Here is an 18,339-nt window from a genome sequence, read left to right as displayed (position 1 = left end):
GTCTGGGCACTGTCCCTCAGCTCTTCAGCTCAAGGCTAGCACTCTACCACTTGAGCCACAGTGCCACGTCCGGCTTTTTCGGTGTATGTGGTGCTGAGGAATCAAACCCAGGACCTCATGCATGCAAGGCAAGCACTCTACCCTAAGCCACCTTCCGAGCCCATAGACATAACTCAAGCAAGGTTACTGCCTAATGAGACTGGGCTCCTGGTTGAAACTATCTAGGAGGAAAATGATGACTTATATCAAGACAAACAGGCAAGAATGGACTTTGGAAACATCAGGCTTAGGATGACATGGTAGGGTGAGAACCAATTGCAGCTTGAACTCAGGGCCTGGGCACTGTCCCTGAGATTTTTTGCTTAAGGCTGATATTCAGTGGAGCCATAGCTCCACTTCTGGCTTTTGTTGCTAGTCAACTGGAGATAAGTGTCTCACAGATATTTTTGCCCAGATTGACTTTGAACTATCATTCTTAGATATCAGCCTTCTGAGTAGCTAGGACTACGAGTCACTGGCACCAAGCATCAATTGCTGAATTTTAAAGTAGGATGTGATTTTCTTTTGTACATTACTGTCTCAAAAAAATAAATTTTAGAATATACCAGAGAGCAAGCAATATTTAGCATAAAAGGAAGATCCTATAGTGAACTCTTACTAGCACAAGACAAAAGCTGGTAGCTATTTCTACTATCAGAGCACAAATCAGGCAAAATATCCACTGGTTTCATATATCCACTTCCTTAGATATTTTACAACTTTTATTTTTTGTGGGGGGGTTGGTCATGGGGCTTGAACTCTGGGCTTGGGCGCTGTCCCACAGCTCTTCAGTTCAAGGCAAGCATTGTACCACTTGAGCCACAGCACCACTTCCAGTTTTCTGGTGGTTTATTGGAGATAAGAATTTCACACTTTCCTACCCAGGCTGGGTATAAACCACAATCCTCAGATCTGTGCTAGGATTATAGGCATGAGCCACTGGTACCCAGCTTAATCTCCTTTTAAAAAGGTATAAACAGAAATAAGGTAAATAATAAGCATGAATTACTGAGGAAGGAAAAATTGATAAGCAAAGTTGGGTGCCAGCAAGAAAGTCTGTGAGACTCTTATCTCCAATAAGCTACTCAGAAAAAGCTGGAAGTGGTACTGTGGTTTAAATGGTAGTGCACTCTCCTTGAGCACAAAGAGAGGCTCAGGAATAGCACTCAAGCCCCAAGGTTCAAGCCCCAGAACTAGAAAAAACAAATAAATAATAAAAAGAAACAGAAAAATTGAGTTATTTTAATTTTTGAAACAAAAATATACACATTAAGGATTAATTAGCATTTTTCATTCTTAATACCAGTTTCCTACTGAGAGATCAATGGAATTTCTTCTCTAGTAACACTTTTATGGTATTTTCCTTTTTAGCAATAAACCTAGGAAAAGCTGTTCTAACTAATTGCTCCTCCATCCCTCCATCCCCACCAAAACTTCTGCTGAAGTTTTTCCAGACTCACCATTCGTTGCAGCTGGCTGGTCTGTAACCTTCCCCTTTCACCCAGATTTGTTTTCCATACTATATCCAGTTTTCCAATTACTGTTACTCCCTTAATGATGCCTGCTTTTTCTGCAAATTCCTTTTTGGGTTTTAGACAGTATAAGTACTGGCGTGTATCCATTGGTTGCAAATATGCTCTTGACCCAAATGTAGATACACTGAGAGATAAAGAAAGGTACACAGATAAAGACAATCCTTAATCATCTTTTAAAAGAAAAGTCATGCCTGGTGCTGGTGGCTCACACCTGTAATCCTAGCTACTCAGGAGGCTGAGATTTGAGGATCACAGTTCAAAGCCATACCAGGCAGGAAAGTCCGTGAGACTCTTATCTCCAATTAACCACCATAAAACCAGAAGTGGCGCAGTGGCTCAGGCGGTAGAGTGCTTGCCTTGAGCTGAAAAGTGCAGGGACAGTGCCCAAGCCTAGAGTTCAAGCCCAATGACCAACCCCCAAAAAGAGAAAAGTCATGACTGTGATTGCTTTTTTTAAATAGGAACTGGATGATTGCCACCCACAGATCTAGAAGAGGATAAAGGTTTTTATAAAAGGAAAACAAATTGTACTGGCAGATTTACTCGTGTGTGTGTGTGTGTGTGTGTGTGTGTGTGTGTCTGTCTGTCTGTCTGTCTGTCTGTCCTGGGGCTTGAGCATAGGGCCTAGATGATGTCCCTGAGCTTTCAGTGCTCACCTGGCACTCTATCATTTGAGCCACAGCTCCATGTCTGGCTTTTTGGTGTTTAACTGAAGATAAGAGTCTTCCCAGGCTTGGAACCTTGATCCTCACATCTCAGCTTTCTGAGGAGCTAGGATTACAGGCCCATTCTCACCCAGCTATAGGAGAGGGGGGGGGGAGAGTGGGGATGGGAACGGGGAGAAAGAGAGAGGGAGGGAGAGGGAGAGGGGGAGAGAAGGAGAGGGGGATGGGGGGGAGGGAGAGGGGGGAGGAGAGAGAGAAGAGGAGAGAGGAGAGAACAAGTCCTGGGGCTTGAACTCTCAGGGCCTAGGCACTGTCCCTGAGTTCTACCACTTTATCACTGACTTTTCTGCCTAGGCTGGCTTTGAACTGCAATCTCAGTCTCGAGTAGCTAGGATTACAGTCGTGAACCACCAGCGCTCAGCTGGCATTTACTTTTAATTGATTTCAATTGACATATACCTTAAAGTTCTTTTCTTTTTCTTTGGGGTAGGTGGGAACTTGGGGCCTCACGTTTGCTATACAGGCACTCTACCACTTGTGCCACACCCTGGATTTTTGCTGGTTATTTTGGACATGGAGCTCTGGGAAACATGTTTGCCCAAGCTTGCTTCAAATTGCAATCAATGATCTGTATCTCTGCCTCCTGAGTAGGTAGGGTTAGAGGTGTGAGCCACTGGTACCTAGTTTTCGCATTACCTATTTCTGGGAATCTAAATCTTTTCTTTAAAGCAAAAAACAATCTATTATATTTTTTAAAATACAAAAAAAAATTTTTTTAAACCCTCCCAAAACATAAAAATAAGTGTATGTTAGAAAAGCATGTATCTTTCAAAGCAAAAACCAACATTCCATAATTAATAGTTACCATTCTCCAGCTTGGCTGACTGAATTTAATTCTGTTACATTATACATTATAGATGGCTCCAATGAAACTTTCTCCATAAACATGGGTGAGGTGGTAATATTTTGAATCTGGGCTTCAAGAAAAACTTCATCAGTCTGAGAATATGAAAAAAAAATCCACCAATATGATAGTATTTAAAATGTTCACCTCAATTAGAATCACTTATCTATATGAAGAAAAAATATTAACCACAAATGTGATTAGTTCATGCCTGCAAATCAAAGTTATCATAATTAATACGAAGAAAAAATCTTCATCCTAACATAATTAACAGGGGCAAAGTCAAGTGTTAGTCAACTGATACCCTGCCAAACAATGGATGTGGGATAATCAGAATATACTTTGTATTAACATCCAAAAGTACTTATTTATCTGGAATTTCACTAGCAAGAGTTTCAAGTCTGTTAGTAAGGTGTTAAAATAAACTTTAGTATGATGAGTATACTTACTTAGCTACAACTTCACTGTTATGATAAGATGTTCAGATCTTCAAAATACTCCAGCACAGTATACTTTCAACTGTCCTGCTTTTATTTCAATTTAGATAGTTTACTGACTATTAGCCCTATGAGTAATCTACTTTATACCTTTACAGGATGTAACCTTTTTAAATCAAGCCGTTTGCAAGTATTTTTAATGAATTCTTAGTTCATTTGAAATGTATATTGAGGGCTAAAAAAAGGATATATGAATTATACCTGACATTTTAAATCAGGCAAAGTATTTTCTAGCCTTAGTGACAGATTTCAAAACTGATGCCATTCATTAATATATGAGATAATTTAAACCCTTAATTTTATTAAAAAACAACAACAAACTTAATTCTCCAGTTACATATGATAAACATTCTTATTTTTATGCCATTTGGTTATTATTTTTTATGTAACTGAAAAAATGATATACCAAAGATTTCAATAATTGATTTCAAAAGTTTACATAGTATGTTTCAACATAATATATATACATATATGTATATATATGTGCTCAGAAATAATATAAAATATTGGGGAATCATGAGCTTTTTTTTAAACACTAAAGTCCAGAAAATGGAAATCATTTGCACAGATATCATAGTGAAGTTATAATTCAATGAGTGTAATATAAAACAGATTCATCTTTGGGACATCAAATGAAAACAGAAATATGATGATTTATCAAAACACTACCATTAAAGGGCAGTATTCTGTTACTTTTTCTCAAGAAAATAAGTAAATATATCCCATAAATCCATTGCTTTTAAAAAACAACCATAGAACCACATTTCAATTTTAAAAATGCAATTTTCTGCATGAAATTTTTGATAACATGAAAGGAAAACAAGCAGCATAATGGAAAATCAAGTTAGTCTGAACAGTTAGTATAAAGTAATTTGACATTTGAAAAATTAAGGCAAGAATTTAGTGCTAAGGCTGATGTTATTACAAATGTAATGTATAGAAGCAAATGCTGCTTATTGTGAGTAGATATATGATTTCAGCCAACTTGGGAAGATTTGCTTTTTTTCTGTTTACTTTTGTCAAAAGGCCATCTTTATCTGACTTACACTTCAAAATAAAAACAATGCACATGAAAATAAATTTCAGGATAATAGGATATTTGACAGCAAGATGATGAAAATGCCAAGGTTAAAATACACAAGGTAAACATGTCTCTTAAAAAAAAGAAGAAAGAAACTAAACTGTTTCATGTGGCAATTTAACCTTTGGCCTAATTTTTTCCTATAGAACAAGACAGATATAATATTAAAAGTACATTTAAATTATATATGTCTTTCTGAAGTCAGAGAACTAGTATTCAAAACTAACTGTTTTTCCACTATGTTTTGTAGAGAGATTAATTAGGCAGAGTCAAAAAGTGGTAAGTAACAAAAGCATATAAATTTATAATAAAAATCAAATTACCACAGAACTGAGGTCACTCTAATGGAAAAATAAAAAAGAAAAATTAGAAAAATCAGAGTTAAATGTTAAAGAAAAAGAATAACTTTGAAATGAATATCTGCATTTTTAAACTTACAAGACAGCATTAGTAAACAAGAAAGTAAATAGGAAGCAACATAAATATGACAAACTATTTCTCTAAAAAGGTGAAACTACTAAGGATTAAATGACAACAGCACAGAGAAGAACATTATGGCTGAATACTTAAACAAAAGCAAATAGCTAAGGGTTCATCTTGGGGAAGAGACATTTTGTCTCATGCCTTTCTGGTTTTATAAATCCCGTTCTCTATAGATTCTTAAGGACGGATATACATTATCGTCAACATTCAAAATAGATAATACACTGAAGTGCTTCTCCTTCATTGATCTAACCATAAAATACTTTTGGAATGGAGGATCTTGGTTAAGACTTCCATAGAACACATTTTAGGAAATGCCCGACTAGACCCTTGTATCACTAAATTGAGATAATTATTTTCTGTTAATGAATAGTTATTTTTATTCCTATACATATTTGTGCTACTTAGTTACTAAGGAGAATGTCAAATGTCATCTCCTTCATCAAAGGCATAATTGAAAATCATCTTTCATCTCTGTTCCCAAAATTTAATTATACTTCATGACTTAGGGTATATGTGAGAGATGCTTATATTGCAATTGGCTCATGTTAGTTTCCTCCACTAGAATTAACTTCCCAGAGGACTAGTACTGCTATGGAAGTCTGTACCCGGCAGGTGACCAAATGTTTGAATCCTACCTTCTGATTCACCAATCTTCTTACATGGTTTGCCTTAGAAACTGTGACAAAATTTTTTATGAAACTTGTTTTCCTTCAGGGATTAATACAGTATTAAGAACATCATGAAAAGTGTGTTTGGGGCAAATAGCATCACTGCACAGGACTACAGTGCAGAGAAGTAAGAATCAGCTACTGATAATGGTGTGGTTTACTAACTCCTACGACCTAACTGCAATATAGAATATATCCCATGCTACTGAACAGTATTTGTTTGCCTAACAGGTGATATCATAAATCTTAGAGACCTTTCATGCTATTTGTTCTAACTAGGTATTTTAGAAAGATGTTTTTCAAACATTCATAATTTTGGACTGGAGTATGGCTTAAGTGTTAGAGTATTGCCTACAAGTGTGAGACCTTGAGTTCAATCCCTAGTATCACACACACACAAGTTCAAAATTTTACTACACATATTTTAGGTGCAGTTTGTTAGAAAATTTAAATATTATATTTTATATATAAGGTTAACTGAAAATAGAAATAAACAAAATTGTCACTATGATTATCAAAACAGATTATACAAATTCATAGAAACTGAAGGAATGTAGATGAAAAGAATCCATTACTTGAAATGATGGAAATGTGGATTTTTTTTTCCTAATAGGGGTTATGCTACTTGTGTAGTACATATGAAATAACTATTTGCAAATCACTCCAAATAAAACTACTCAACAAATACCTTAATGTAATCCTACATTTTTTTTGTGTGTTTGTGTGTCAGTGCCTGGGCGCTGTCCCTGAGCTTTTGTGCTTAAGGCCGGCATTCTACTACTTGAGCACAGCTCCAAATTCAGCTTTTTTTGGTGCTTAATTGTAGATGAGTCTCATGGACTTTTCCTGAGCTGGCTTAGATCCATGATCTTCAAGATCTCAGCTTCCTGAGTAGCTAGGATTATAGGAGTAAGCCACCAACATCTAGCCATACTCCCACCACGTTTTTAACATGGCTCCCTCTGGAAGCCAAGTATTATGAATGAAACCTTTCCCAGAAGTAACAGACTATTTAAATCTACTAAACTGAACAGCTATATTGTAATTAATGAATATAATTATTTTGTTGTTATTAACAACAAAAAAGTAGAATATATAGTATCACAACTTAACTAACCACCAAATGGAAACTCTTTAAGCATTTAGCAATGTAGATGAGGCTGTACCCTCATATGTATGTATATTCTTTCACTATGGATTTAATAGTCTATATACGTTTTTTGTTTGTTTTTTTTTTTGTCGATCATGGGGCTTGAACTCTGGGCCTGAGCGCTGTCCCTCAGCTCTTCAGCTCAAGGCTAGTGCTCTACCACTTAATAAGCTACAGCGCCACTTCCAGTTTTCTGGTGTTTTATTGGAGATAAGAGTTTCTCGGACTTTCCTGCCCAGGCTGGCTTTGAACCCCGATCCTCAGATCTCAGCCTCCTGAGTAGCTAGGATTACAGGCGTGAGCCACCGGCGCCCAGCTACATATTTATATTGGTAACTTGACTTGGAATATGTTTATCTCTTCCCAACATCTTTTCCTTCCAGACTCTACTCCAGTTCCCCTTTTCTTCCATAAAGCATTTTTAGAGTATACATGTTCTCATCCCAAAATCTTGTAGCACATGTTTTTTTATCATTTAGATTTGGTATTTACTCTCCTAGGCAGTTTTTGTTACCTATATTTTCCTTTGATTCCAATACATCTTCGCTACTGATCAAGTTCCTTAACACTAACAGCTAAGTAATTCAAGTGGGAATACAAAGTTTATATTGAATGCTGATGGTAAAAATATTTGGAAAAATACACATAAATTAGTATGATTATAAATTGTGATCATCTGGGTATAGAGTAATTTATCACTGTGATAGAAAAAATGATTCTGAGGAATAAAAGGGCTGTGAAGAGATCTGTCTTTTTAAATGTAAGGTTATTTATTTATTTTTGAGACAGGATCTTGCTATAGCCCATAGCCTCATGAGTGCTAAGGGGAAAAAATCATTTTATCTCTTTTATTAGCTTAGAAGCTAGGCTATCTCCTATTCTTTAAGTTACATTTTTCTCTATTTTTGTCAAGCAATTTTCCCAAGGAACTTTCAAGCCATTTGTCAGACATAGAAACATTAACTCCTAATTCTGGCTGGTACAAGACTTTTCTGGAAAAGGCTTAATACACTGAGTTTTACCTGTCACTCTTTTTTTTATATGAATATGAACTACAGATCTTACTAGCTCAATTTTTATAATATCCAGTCTGTTGAATATTTATATTTTTAAGCAATAACACTCTCATCAAATGGAATTATAAGGCTATCATTTAATGAGAAAGGTGAAGACCTTACAAAAGTAGTAGGGAGAATAGAAATCAAGACACACTGATTATGTGTAGGTTGAAAATAACAGATTAAAAAAGACCTACAATGAAATCATTCATTTTTAATTAAAATTCATTTTTGGTAATTCAGTCATATCAGCAATTACTTCAGTTTTATAAGAAATGTTAATACCTCAGGTTTGCAGTCAAATAAGTTTTAATGTTTAATGCAAAGTCCTGGTAAATACCTAATACTTACTTCTGCATTGTAAAATTTGGTTTTCACATCCAATGGCTTCAGAACCTGGTTAAACAAAGTATATTAATTAGGACATTCTTGTCACTGGTTTATTTTATTAAGTTTAAAGAACATGGATTACATTTGTCAAGGCCATTGTCTAATTTTAATTGTTAAAAGACTTTTAATAGATATCCAATATTCTTGCAAAAAATTTCGCACTAAACATTTCTTTAGAAATTTAGTACTATTTACACTCATCTGGAATTTGCCCTCATTTTATCCCTCTTCCAGATTTTGGTGTATTTTCCAAATAATGAGACAAATACTCTTAAAAAAAAAAAAGATTAGCCGGGAGCCTATGGCTCACACCTGTAATCCTAGTTACTCAGGAAGATGAGATTGGAGGATCAAAGCCAGCCAGAACAGAAAAGTTCCCATGAGACTCTTATCTCCAGTTAACCACTCAAACACTGGAAGTGGAGCTGTGGCTCAAGGTGGTAGAGTGCTAGCCTTAAGCAAAAACTCAGGACAGTGCCCTGGCCCTGAGTTCAAGCCACACAACTGACAAAAAAAAAAAAACAAAAAAACAACTGTTTTGAGTAGTTGTACAAAGGCATTTCAATTCAACCTGTCAACTTACAAGTACAATACAACTTGATCTATGTAACTCCTTCCATCATTCAGGTCTTATTTTTAAATAAAAAATCTTTCTTTACAAAAACATTACACTGGCAATGATAATTTCTCTGCTCTTCTTTTAGTCTGATTTTAGCCTGCTAGTAATAGGACAAGCCTGAGTAGTGAGTTATTTGATCGATAAGGAGTTTGTTTTCTGAGCAGATCAACAGAAACAACTACATATCCAGGAAAACAGAAGGTATCAAAAAATTATCATCGTCATATCCAATACCTGAAATTTGAAGAATTTTCTAAAGTACATTTTTTCTCCACCCTGAGTTGTATAACTCACGGCACACACCAAGCTGAAATAGAAAGATACCTTAGTGACTGGGAAATATTTTTGCTTTCATTTCTTTTTTTTTCTGTCAGTTGTGGGGCTTGAACTCTGGGCTTGGGAGCTGTCCCTGCACTCTTCAGCTCAAGGCGAGTGCTCTACGCTTGAGCCACAGTGCCATTTCTGGTTTTATAGTGGTTTATTGGAGATAAGAGGCTCACAGACTTTGCTTCCCAGGCTGGCTTTAAACCGAGATCCTCAGATCTCAGCCTCCTGAGTAGCTAGGCTTCTCATTTTCATTTCTTAAGAGTAAATCTAAAACACTTCAGATCTACTTAAAAATATCAATAATATGCAACTGTAGCCAAATGATTCAATATTTGAGTATAAACAGATTTGAATATAGATTTGAATATAAACATGAAAAAAATCTATCTTAACCTGGGTGCCAGTGGCTAGCTACTCAGGATGCTGAGATCCGAGATCATGGTTTGAAGCCAGCCCAAGGACAAAAGTCCTCATGAGACTCTTATCTCAAAGAAACCAGAAATGGCACTGTGGCTCAAGTGGTAGAGCATTAGTCTTGAACACAAAGAGGCTCAGGAACAGTGCTTGAGCCCTGAGTTCAAGCTCCAAAACCAGCAAAAATTAAAAAAAAATAAAAGAGTATGCTTTTTCCCTTCAAAGGTAAACTACATTCCAAAATAAATCTTGAAATAGCCATATAATTAAATGTAGAAAAGTGAGTTCATGTTAACTAGAACATACAAGGATTTTAGAAGAATGGTTGTTTCAACATAAATGTAATGGAAAAAAATGAACATTTAAATAGAATGAATTTTAAAAAATTAAAATAACTAAAAATAGATTACAAATTGGGATAAAATAATATTGGGGATTAAATAATAATGAATTAGACTTTTCCCTACAAAATAAGCACTTTCATTAAAGTTTGTGTCTGTTAAAAATGTAAATATGTAACATTAAATTCCTTCTGAACTAAATTAATTGGCATAATACATAGAAAGCAAAACTTTTAAAGAGTTTTTTTAAAAGTTTTTGAGAAGTAGTAAAATTAATGCTTACATGTGTGTTCCAATTTCTTTTACTTCATGGTGAATAACATCATCAATACAACAATCAGGTTTAAGTTCAGCCACTGCAGCATTAGAGGCTGAAAGATTTAAACGCTGAGAGCTTGTCTGAAGATCAGCCTTGAAAGAAAGGTAAAAAAAGCAAGCCGTATATGACTATTCTCTACAACATGAGTATGGTACTGGTAAAAAGAACAGGAGACATAGTTGGACTATTTGGGCAGCTGGGCAGGAAAAATAAGAAGAATGCTATATGCTCATATGAAAATGTTATATAAGACCTATTGTTTTCTACAACTAATATATACAAGAAACAAAAGATGAAAGGAGAACAATACTTCTTTGTGTAAACCTTTCTGTGCTTAGAACCTTGGCAAGGATACACACATATATACACCAATCCCCAAAATAAATAAAACATGCTGGGCAAGATGCTTCACTTTTGTAATTCCAGCTACTTAGGAGGCAAAAATAAAAACACCATTCAAAACTAACTCAAGCAAAAAAGCCAGGCTTTTTTGTGGTACATGTGGTACATGTCTCTCCTAGCCGCATGGGAAGTATTGATAGAAACATGATCTAAGGCTGCCATGGGTAAAAAGTACTAGATACTTTTCAGAAAAATAAGCAATAAAGGCTGGAGGTGTGCCTCAAATGGTATAACCATTGCCTATTAAAGCAGAAGTCCCAAGGCTAAATCCCAGTGCTACCAAAAAGAGAGACAGAGGAGGGAGAGGGAACAAGAAGAGGAACAACCACCACCACCACAGAAGGGGGATCTTTTTTTTTTTTTTATTGTGAAGATACCGTACAGAGGGGTTACAATTACATTGGCAAGATATCAAGTACAATTCTTATCAAGCATTGTTGCCTCCTCTTTGTTTCCCCTTCCCATCCCTTCCCATTACCCCCCCCCCCAGAAGGGGGATCTTGATGATAGTCTAAATCTGCACACAAAAATAATGATACAAAATGTTGTACTTAGCTAGTATGTTTATTTTCACAAGGATATAGATGAACAATTCTGAGACTGTTTTATGTGTAGTAACTCCCTAGTACTTTACTGCTTAAAGATGATAAAAATATAATTTTTTTAAAAAGAAAAAGAAAACCTGTATGCCATTGGCATCTATAATTTAGAAGGCTGCATCCCGGGTAGGAAAGTCAGTGAGATTCTCAACTCCAATTAAGCACTTTTAAAAACAGAAGTAGTGCTGGGGCTCAAAATGGTAGAGCACTAGCCTTGAGCAAAAAAGCTCAGGGATACCACTCAGGCCCTGAGTTCAAGCCCCATGATCTACCAAAAAAAAAAAAGAGAGAGAAAAGCTACAACTAAACCTTTCCTGTCATATTAGAAACTGAAGTATCAGTATGCACATGTGGTTTTTTAAACATATACAGATGTGTTTTTGAAAAAAATATAGGTAGATATTTGTATGTACATATATGACACTAAAAGATGAGCAATTATTTAGAAATATCACATGTTAGAGACCAGTTCACTGACAGAACTAGAGAATGACATTACAGGCATTAAGATAATAGTACCTTCTCTAATATGGCACTGCCCTCCCCTCTCTATTATATTCATACTTTTTATAACCCCCTGAACATACATTACTCTGTATGAATAGTGGCCTCCCTTAATGTCAGTTACTGTCTATAGCATTCACTTTTTACTTCCTTGGAAACATCTATTACAATCTATAATTTCCTCATTTATGATTTCTTTACCTGATTTTATCTGTCTCCACTATCAGAAATATCTATGGATACAGAAACTGTGGGTCTCGGGGCTGGGAAGGTGGTAGAGCGCTTGCCTTGCATGCATGAGGCCCTGGGTTCAATTCCTCAGCATCTGGGTTCGATTCCTCAGCACCACATAAGCAAAAAGAAAAAAGCCCAAAGTGGCGCTGTGGCTCAAGTGGTAGAGTGCTAGCCTTGAGCTGAAGAGCTGAGGGTTAGCGACCAGGCCCAGAGTTCAGGCCCCGGACCGCCCCCCTCCCAAAAAAAAGAAAAGAAACTGTGGGTCTCAGTCTAGCTAGGATTACAGGCATGAGCCACTGGAACCTAGTTTACATGACAGTGTGGAAGTGGGTAGTGTATTGGCTTCATTTTATAGAATAATGAATAAAAGGCATAGAAAACAAAAACTCTAAAGCCACATAAGAAGCTGTATAAGCAGACATTTAAAATGAATTATTTATTTTGAAAGTAAGAGGAAAAAAGTATTTAAACTCAATTGATTTCTACCTAACAAATTCTCTTGTAACTGTTAACTTTACTCTTAACTACAATGTGTATTATGTATTATGTGTCTTTTTCCTTTGGCTATTATAAGTTATATTTTATGAAGCATTTATTCCCTAATTACCTATTCTATATGCCAGGATCTGTTGTACAAGTTGGAGATAATAGGGGAATAAAGTGGACTGTTGTGATCCTTGCCTGTCCCTGTGGAATTTATAGTCTCTGGAGAGGAGGGAAGGAAGACAAGTAACAATATACAAATAAGTGCCTTATTAAAAGCTAGTAAATGTCTTCGGAGGAAAACAGACAAGTAAACAGGTTTTTGGGAGGAGGGAAATGAAACTGCAATTGCAGGGAAGACTTTTCAGCTATATATTAGTATTGGGGAGAGAAATAATCAGCAGAAACAGGAAAGCAAAACTTATAAAATGTGGTAAAAACTAAAGATATCTTTAAAGCTATCATGCTGTTAGTATAGTTAGGTAGTTCATGTCAAAGAGTAGAGAAAAAATATATCTAGAATTGTGCCTGATACTGGTGAATATTTTGTCATCCAAGCTACCATGTTTTGAAGATAAGGAAAAATGTTTCCCTTATTATAATATTTTATACCTTTAGGAATGCTTGTTAATTGGAATTAAAAATTCTAGTATCAAGCCAAGTGGTTCACAACTGTAATATAGCTACTCAGGACGCTGAGATTTTAGGATTGTTGTTTGAGGCCAGCCTCATCTACGAGTCTGTGAGACTCTTATCACCAATTAATCACAGAAAAAGAGCACTAGCCTTGAGCAAAAGAAGCTCAGGGACAGAACCCAGGTCCATGGTTAAAGCCCCAAGATCAGAAGGGGAAAAAAAATTCCAGTATAAAGCACGAATTTCAATGAAGCTTCAAAAATAACAATACATTTTAGAACATGTTTCTTTTTAAAAATAGTATTTTTCAAACAAGAATGTCACTTACTTTTACCAATATATCTTTGACAACTTGATTGCTATCATTATGAACACTGATGTAACTGGAAAAGGTTTCTCCCAAAAATATATTCCTACAAAATAAAATAAAATCTTAAGCAGAAATTCATTCAGGTTTTATCAGAAATATTCTGTTTGAGTACTACTAAGAATGTCAAATGGAAAAAAATTTATTAAAGTCTAGAGACAGGGAAAGGAAAGAATACTTTAATATTCCTTCATTTATATTGTTCACTTATTATTCAGAGCATTTCTAAATAAAACCACCCAATATATATCTTGGCTCTCAACTGCTGCACAAATTGCCAGCGTCCCTAGAAATAATATTCACTACATTCAGAGCCATGTTGAGTCTTCAGATTTGTATCTGAATAGCTAGAAAATGTCAGCTTTCTTTTTTGAAATAATTTATCCTCTGAATCTAGAAAACCGAAGTTAATTCATCTTGGAGCATTTTTACCAATTTTTTTCTAATTTATTCTAATAAAATGTTTAATGACTTTATTTAATCTTATATATTTTACATGAATGTATTTTCAAGGTTTTAAGATACTAACTAGTCAATTACTGCAATCTGTAAACATTAAAAAATTCAAAAAGTTACTTTTAGTTATAAATGTTCTCAGTTTGCACAAAAAGAATGGAACCAAGGTTTCTATCTCATTAATGAGTTAGAAGAAAACAAATGCTAAAAACAAAAGAAGAAATTTCAAAAATCAGAGTTTTAATTAGCCGTCAAGTCTGATTTCTGTTGGGAGAGGACTGTGAGGCCAAATAAAAAATTTGCTAATAAAAAAAGACATTCAGAACAACTTAATTCAAATAAAAGAATCATGGTTGGGGTGTGTGTGTGTGTGTGTGTGTGTGTGTGTGTGTGTGAAATTTCAAAAATCAGAGTTTTTAATTAGCCGTCAAGTCTGATTTCTGTTGGGAGAGGACTGTGAGGCCAAATAAAAAATTTGCTAATAAAAAAAGACATTCAGAACAACTTAATTCAAATAAAAGAATCATGGTTGGTGTGTGTGTGTGTGTGTGTGTTGAGGGGTTGGTGTGTGTGTGTGTGTGTGTGTGTGTGTGTGTGTTGAGGGGGAAAGAGGGAACAGTTTACACTAAGCAAAAGGAAAGAAATGTACATATCACCCACTGTGGAAGAAATAGTTGTATTGTCAAAGCTCATACAAATCACTAACATTATTATAGACCATGATAATGACAGTTTGCCTTGTGATGGTTAAAAAGTGTTTGTGACTTTAAGTATCACTATCTCACAATACTGTGAAATTTCTGAAATTTATGTAATCAATCTCAATAAAAAATTAATTTAAAAGAAAAAAAGATCTAGGGGTTATGGATATAGTGCTATGGCTAGAATGCTTAAGGCCCTGGGTTCTAGCCTCAGCAGAAGAAAAGTTAAAACATTATTAAAACAACAAACCAGTGTTATTTTATTTATTGTATGTCACTTGTATAAATAAACAAAACTAGAATCACCTGATTCTTATTTATTTTACCACTTAAATGTATTCTGACCCTTTTTCCATTCTTTACTAGTTTTTTTGAAAGCATAAATTTATAATAGCTTTATGTGAAATGAATCATTCTTACCCAAAATTTTGAGGTAAAGTCAACATTTCTCCTAACATTAAAGTTTCTGCACCATTTACAGTTGAAGGATCATCTCTCATCAGTTGGTTAAAGAGATCTCCTGTAGCAAGGGAAAAACATAAAATTCTAACATTTACCTTCCTAATAAAGTTTACTCACATATAGTTAGGGGTGGTGTGTAGGGGCTTGAATTCAGAGCCTAGGCACTGTCCCTGAATTTTTTTGCTCAAGACTAGAGCTCTATCACTTCAGCCACAACTCCAATTTCATCTTTTGGGTGGTTAGTTGTAGTAAGAGTCTCACAGACTTTCTTGCCACGGTTGGCTTCAAACCACAATCTTCAGATCTCAGCCTCTTGAGTAGGTAGGACTGCAGGTGTAAGCCACCAACTCTCAGCATATCTAATTTTTAATCTTTCTAAATCAACATAAAAGTTTTACTTGCAAGGTACAGCATTGCAATTAAATACACATACACAATGTGTAATGCCATTTCTTATCTTTAATTTTTTTAAAAAGCATGCAAAAAGAGTTCTGGCCAGACAAAGTGTCACATGCCTGTAATCCCAGTACTCAGAAAGCCAAGGCAGAAAGACTTAAGAGTTCAAAGTTGCCTGGGGTAAATGGTGAGTTGGAAGGAAGGAAGGAAGGAAGGAGGAAAGGAGGAAAGGAGGGAGGGAGGGAAGGAGGGAGAGAGGGAGGGAGGAAGGAAAGGAGGGAGGGAGGGAAGGGAAGGAAGAAAGGGAAGAAGGGAGGGAGGGAGGGAGAGAGGGAAGAAAGAGAAAAACCACCACCAACAAACTGATCTTAGAAAGAACAAACATTTCAGAAACAAAAGAAAATGCAGGCCATCTAATGTACCATAAAGATGAAAATAATTTTATATGAAAAGAGTACTAATATATACACTGATGGATCATTTGATGACAACCAAAAACTTCTTGTTAACATGGATTTCAACATTATCATGACATTAGATTATAAATGAGGGCTATAACTCAGATGGCCATCCCAAGTAGAAATACCAGCAACAAGGAATTCCAAAGTCTGCCCAAGACTGGCAAGCCTGAGCTTATTCCACAATAATGTAGCCAACTCACATTTCAACTTTTCCCTGGGTGCTAACAGAGTAAGCACAACACCCCCATACATACCAGGCAAGTCTTTCTCTTCACATGTAACTGGAATGTTGGTGAATAAAGTAGGCTTAGTCAACCGCATCACTGAAAATTAAGAAAGTAAGCAAATTATTAATATTTCTTTAGGTTTAATCATCTCACGCCTAGTGTTTGGTATTCATCAACTATATTAATCATCATCATACTAATATGAAATGCAACTTAAATGTATTTCCTAAGAATATCTTAATAATTAATACAGAATATATAATAACAAGGATTAATGATTCATTAATATATAATAAAATCTTTGAGAAAAAATTGCTTTAATTTGCAATTTCTACATTATACAAATTACATCAAACAAAATAGACACTAAAAACAAAATTGGAAAAAAGTTTTAAATTTTAAGGTATGTTGCTTAGTCACCAGTTAATCAATAAATGTGCTCTTACGTAATATAAACTATAAAAATCATGAAAATGTCAGCTAATCTGTAGGTTTATATAGTTTCAACCCAAATTAGGCTTTTAGATTATGACAGAAAGTATCCAAAGTTTATCTGGAAAAACAAATGAAAATAAGCCAAGAAATTAATAGGAAAAGATATATAAAATATATTTCAGTCCATAAGCAACAAACTGGCTTATTAACATAATAGCTTATAACTACAGCAGATAATTCTTATAAAAAAGAACTTACAAAAAAATTAGGTCTGGGAGCTGGTGGTTCGCACCTGTAATCATAGTTACTTAGGAGGCTGAGATCTGAGGATTACAGTTGAAGCCAACCCAGGCAGGAAAGTCCATGAGACTCTTATCTCCAATAAACCACACACACACACACACACACACACACACGTCCGAAATGGAGCTATGGTTCAAATGGTAGAGTGTTACCAAGTCCATGAGACTCTTATCTCCAAAAAACCACACACACACACACACACACACACACAAACACACACGTCCGAAATGGAGCTATGGTTCAAATGGTAGAGTGTTACCAAATCCATGAGACTCTTATCTCCAATAAACCACACACACACACACACACACACACACACACACACACACACACACACACGTCCGAAATGGAGCTATGGTTCAAATGGTAGAGTGTTACCCTTAGCAATGAAAAGTTCAGGCTACACAAAATGTCAATGAAAAGGAAACTAAAATTATAAGGTAATATAATTGGCTAGCTTAACTGGGAAAAACAAAGCCAATAATTTATTAAATAAATTTAATAAAAATTTAAGAAATTACAAAAAGAAGTATGAACAGTTTATTTGATATAAAATTTAACAAATTTAGCCATGTTTTTTCTCTTTCAGTACCTTGTATTTATCATAAACTACATTCTCCCTTGTTTTTTTTTTTTTTTCTGTCAGTTCTAGGGTTTAAACTCAAGGCTTTGCATTCATGTGGCTTCCTTGCTTTGAACCTTTGGCTTCAAACCTCAATCCTCTATATCAGCCTACTGAGTGCTTGGATTACAGGCATCTACTATCATTGTCCATCTTTATTTTTTGCTTGTTTAGAATACTACTTTTCAAACTCCCTGAGGTTCAGGCTCTATGTATCATTTTCAGTTTTGTAACCTGCAATGTCTATATTTGGGATGGGTTCTAGCACACAGTATACTTTAATAGATCTTTGCTGAATGAAAATAGCAGCACCAAAGTCCCCAAGAAACTGTCATTTTGAAGACACAAGTTTTATGTATCCATTAAACAACCTGTTATATATTAGGTAGCTGATTTTTGAAGTCACTTTGTATAGCTAACATTTGCTGAGTATTTACTTGTGCTAAGCATTATGCTAAATAATAAATTTGTTAAAACTTAACAAATGTATGCTGGCTGAAAGTGTTATGTTATACAGACAGGACAAAAAAATGTGTGGTGAGGGTAATTTGTACATGA

The 18,339-nt window shown here is 35.2% G+C and overlaps 1 protein-coding gene across 2 annotated transcripts in view; it reads right to left on the bottom strand.

The window, feature by feature from the left end:
* Trappc13 (trafficking protein particle complex 13) overlaps window positions 1-18,339 on the bottom strand; it is a 30,936-nt gene that overhangs the window by 2,862 nt on the left and 9,735 nt on the right. Inside the window, exons 2-10 of one of the 2 annotated variants that reach the window (XM_013015917.1) lie at window positions 16,449-16,517; window positions 15,296-15,395; window positions 13,680-13,764; window positions 10,458-10,585; window positions 9,327-9,399; window positions 8,435-8,479; window positions 5,045-5,062; window positions 3,105-3,238; window positions 1,500-1,698 (exon numbers count right to left, since the gene is read on the bottom strand). In XM_013015917.1, the coding sequence (XP_012871371.1) occupies window positions 1,500-1,698; window positions 3,105-3,238; window positions 5,045-5,062; window positions 8,435-8,479; window positions 9,327-9,399; window positions 10,458-10,585; window positions 13,680-13,764; window positions 15,296-15,395; window positions 16,449-16,517 (851 nt within the window). The remainder of the gene's footprint in view (window positions 1-1,499; window positions 1,699-3,104; window positions 3,239-5,044; window positions 5,063-8,434; window positions 8,480-9,326; window positions 9,400-10,457; window positions 10,586-13,679; window positions 13,765-15,295; window positions 15,396-16,448; window positions 16,518-18,339) is intronic. The other variant, XM_013015918.1, reaches the window with a different exon arrangement.

Source organism: Dipodomys ordii, unplaced genomic scaffold (assembly GCF_000151885.1).
Source record: "Dipodomys ordii isolate 6190 unplaced genomic scaffold, Dord_2.0 Scaffold28, whole genome shotgun sequence".
Taxonomy (NCBI): domain Eukaryota; kingdom Metazoa; phylum Chordata; class Mammalia; order Rodentia; family Heteromyidae; genus Dipodomys; species Dipodomys ordii.
Note: the sequence above shows the minus strand (reverse complement) of the source record. Positions and strands in the feature narration are given on the sequence as shown.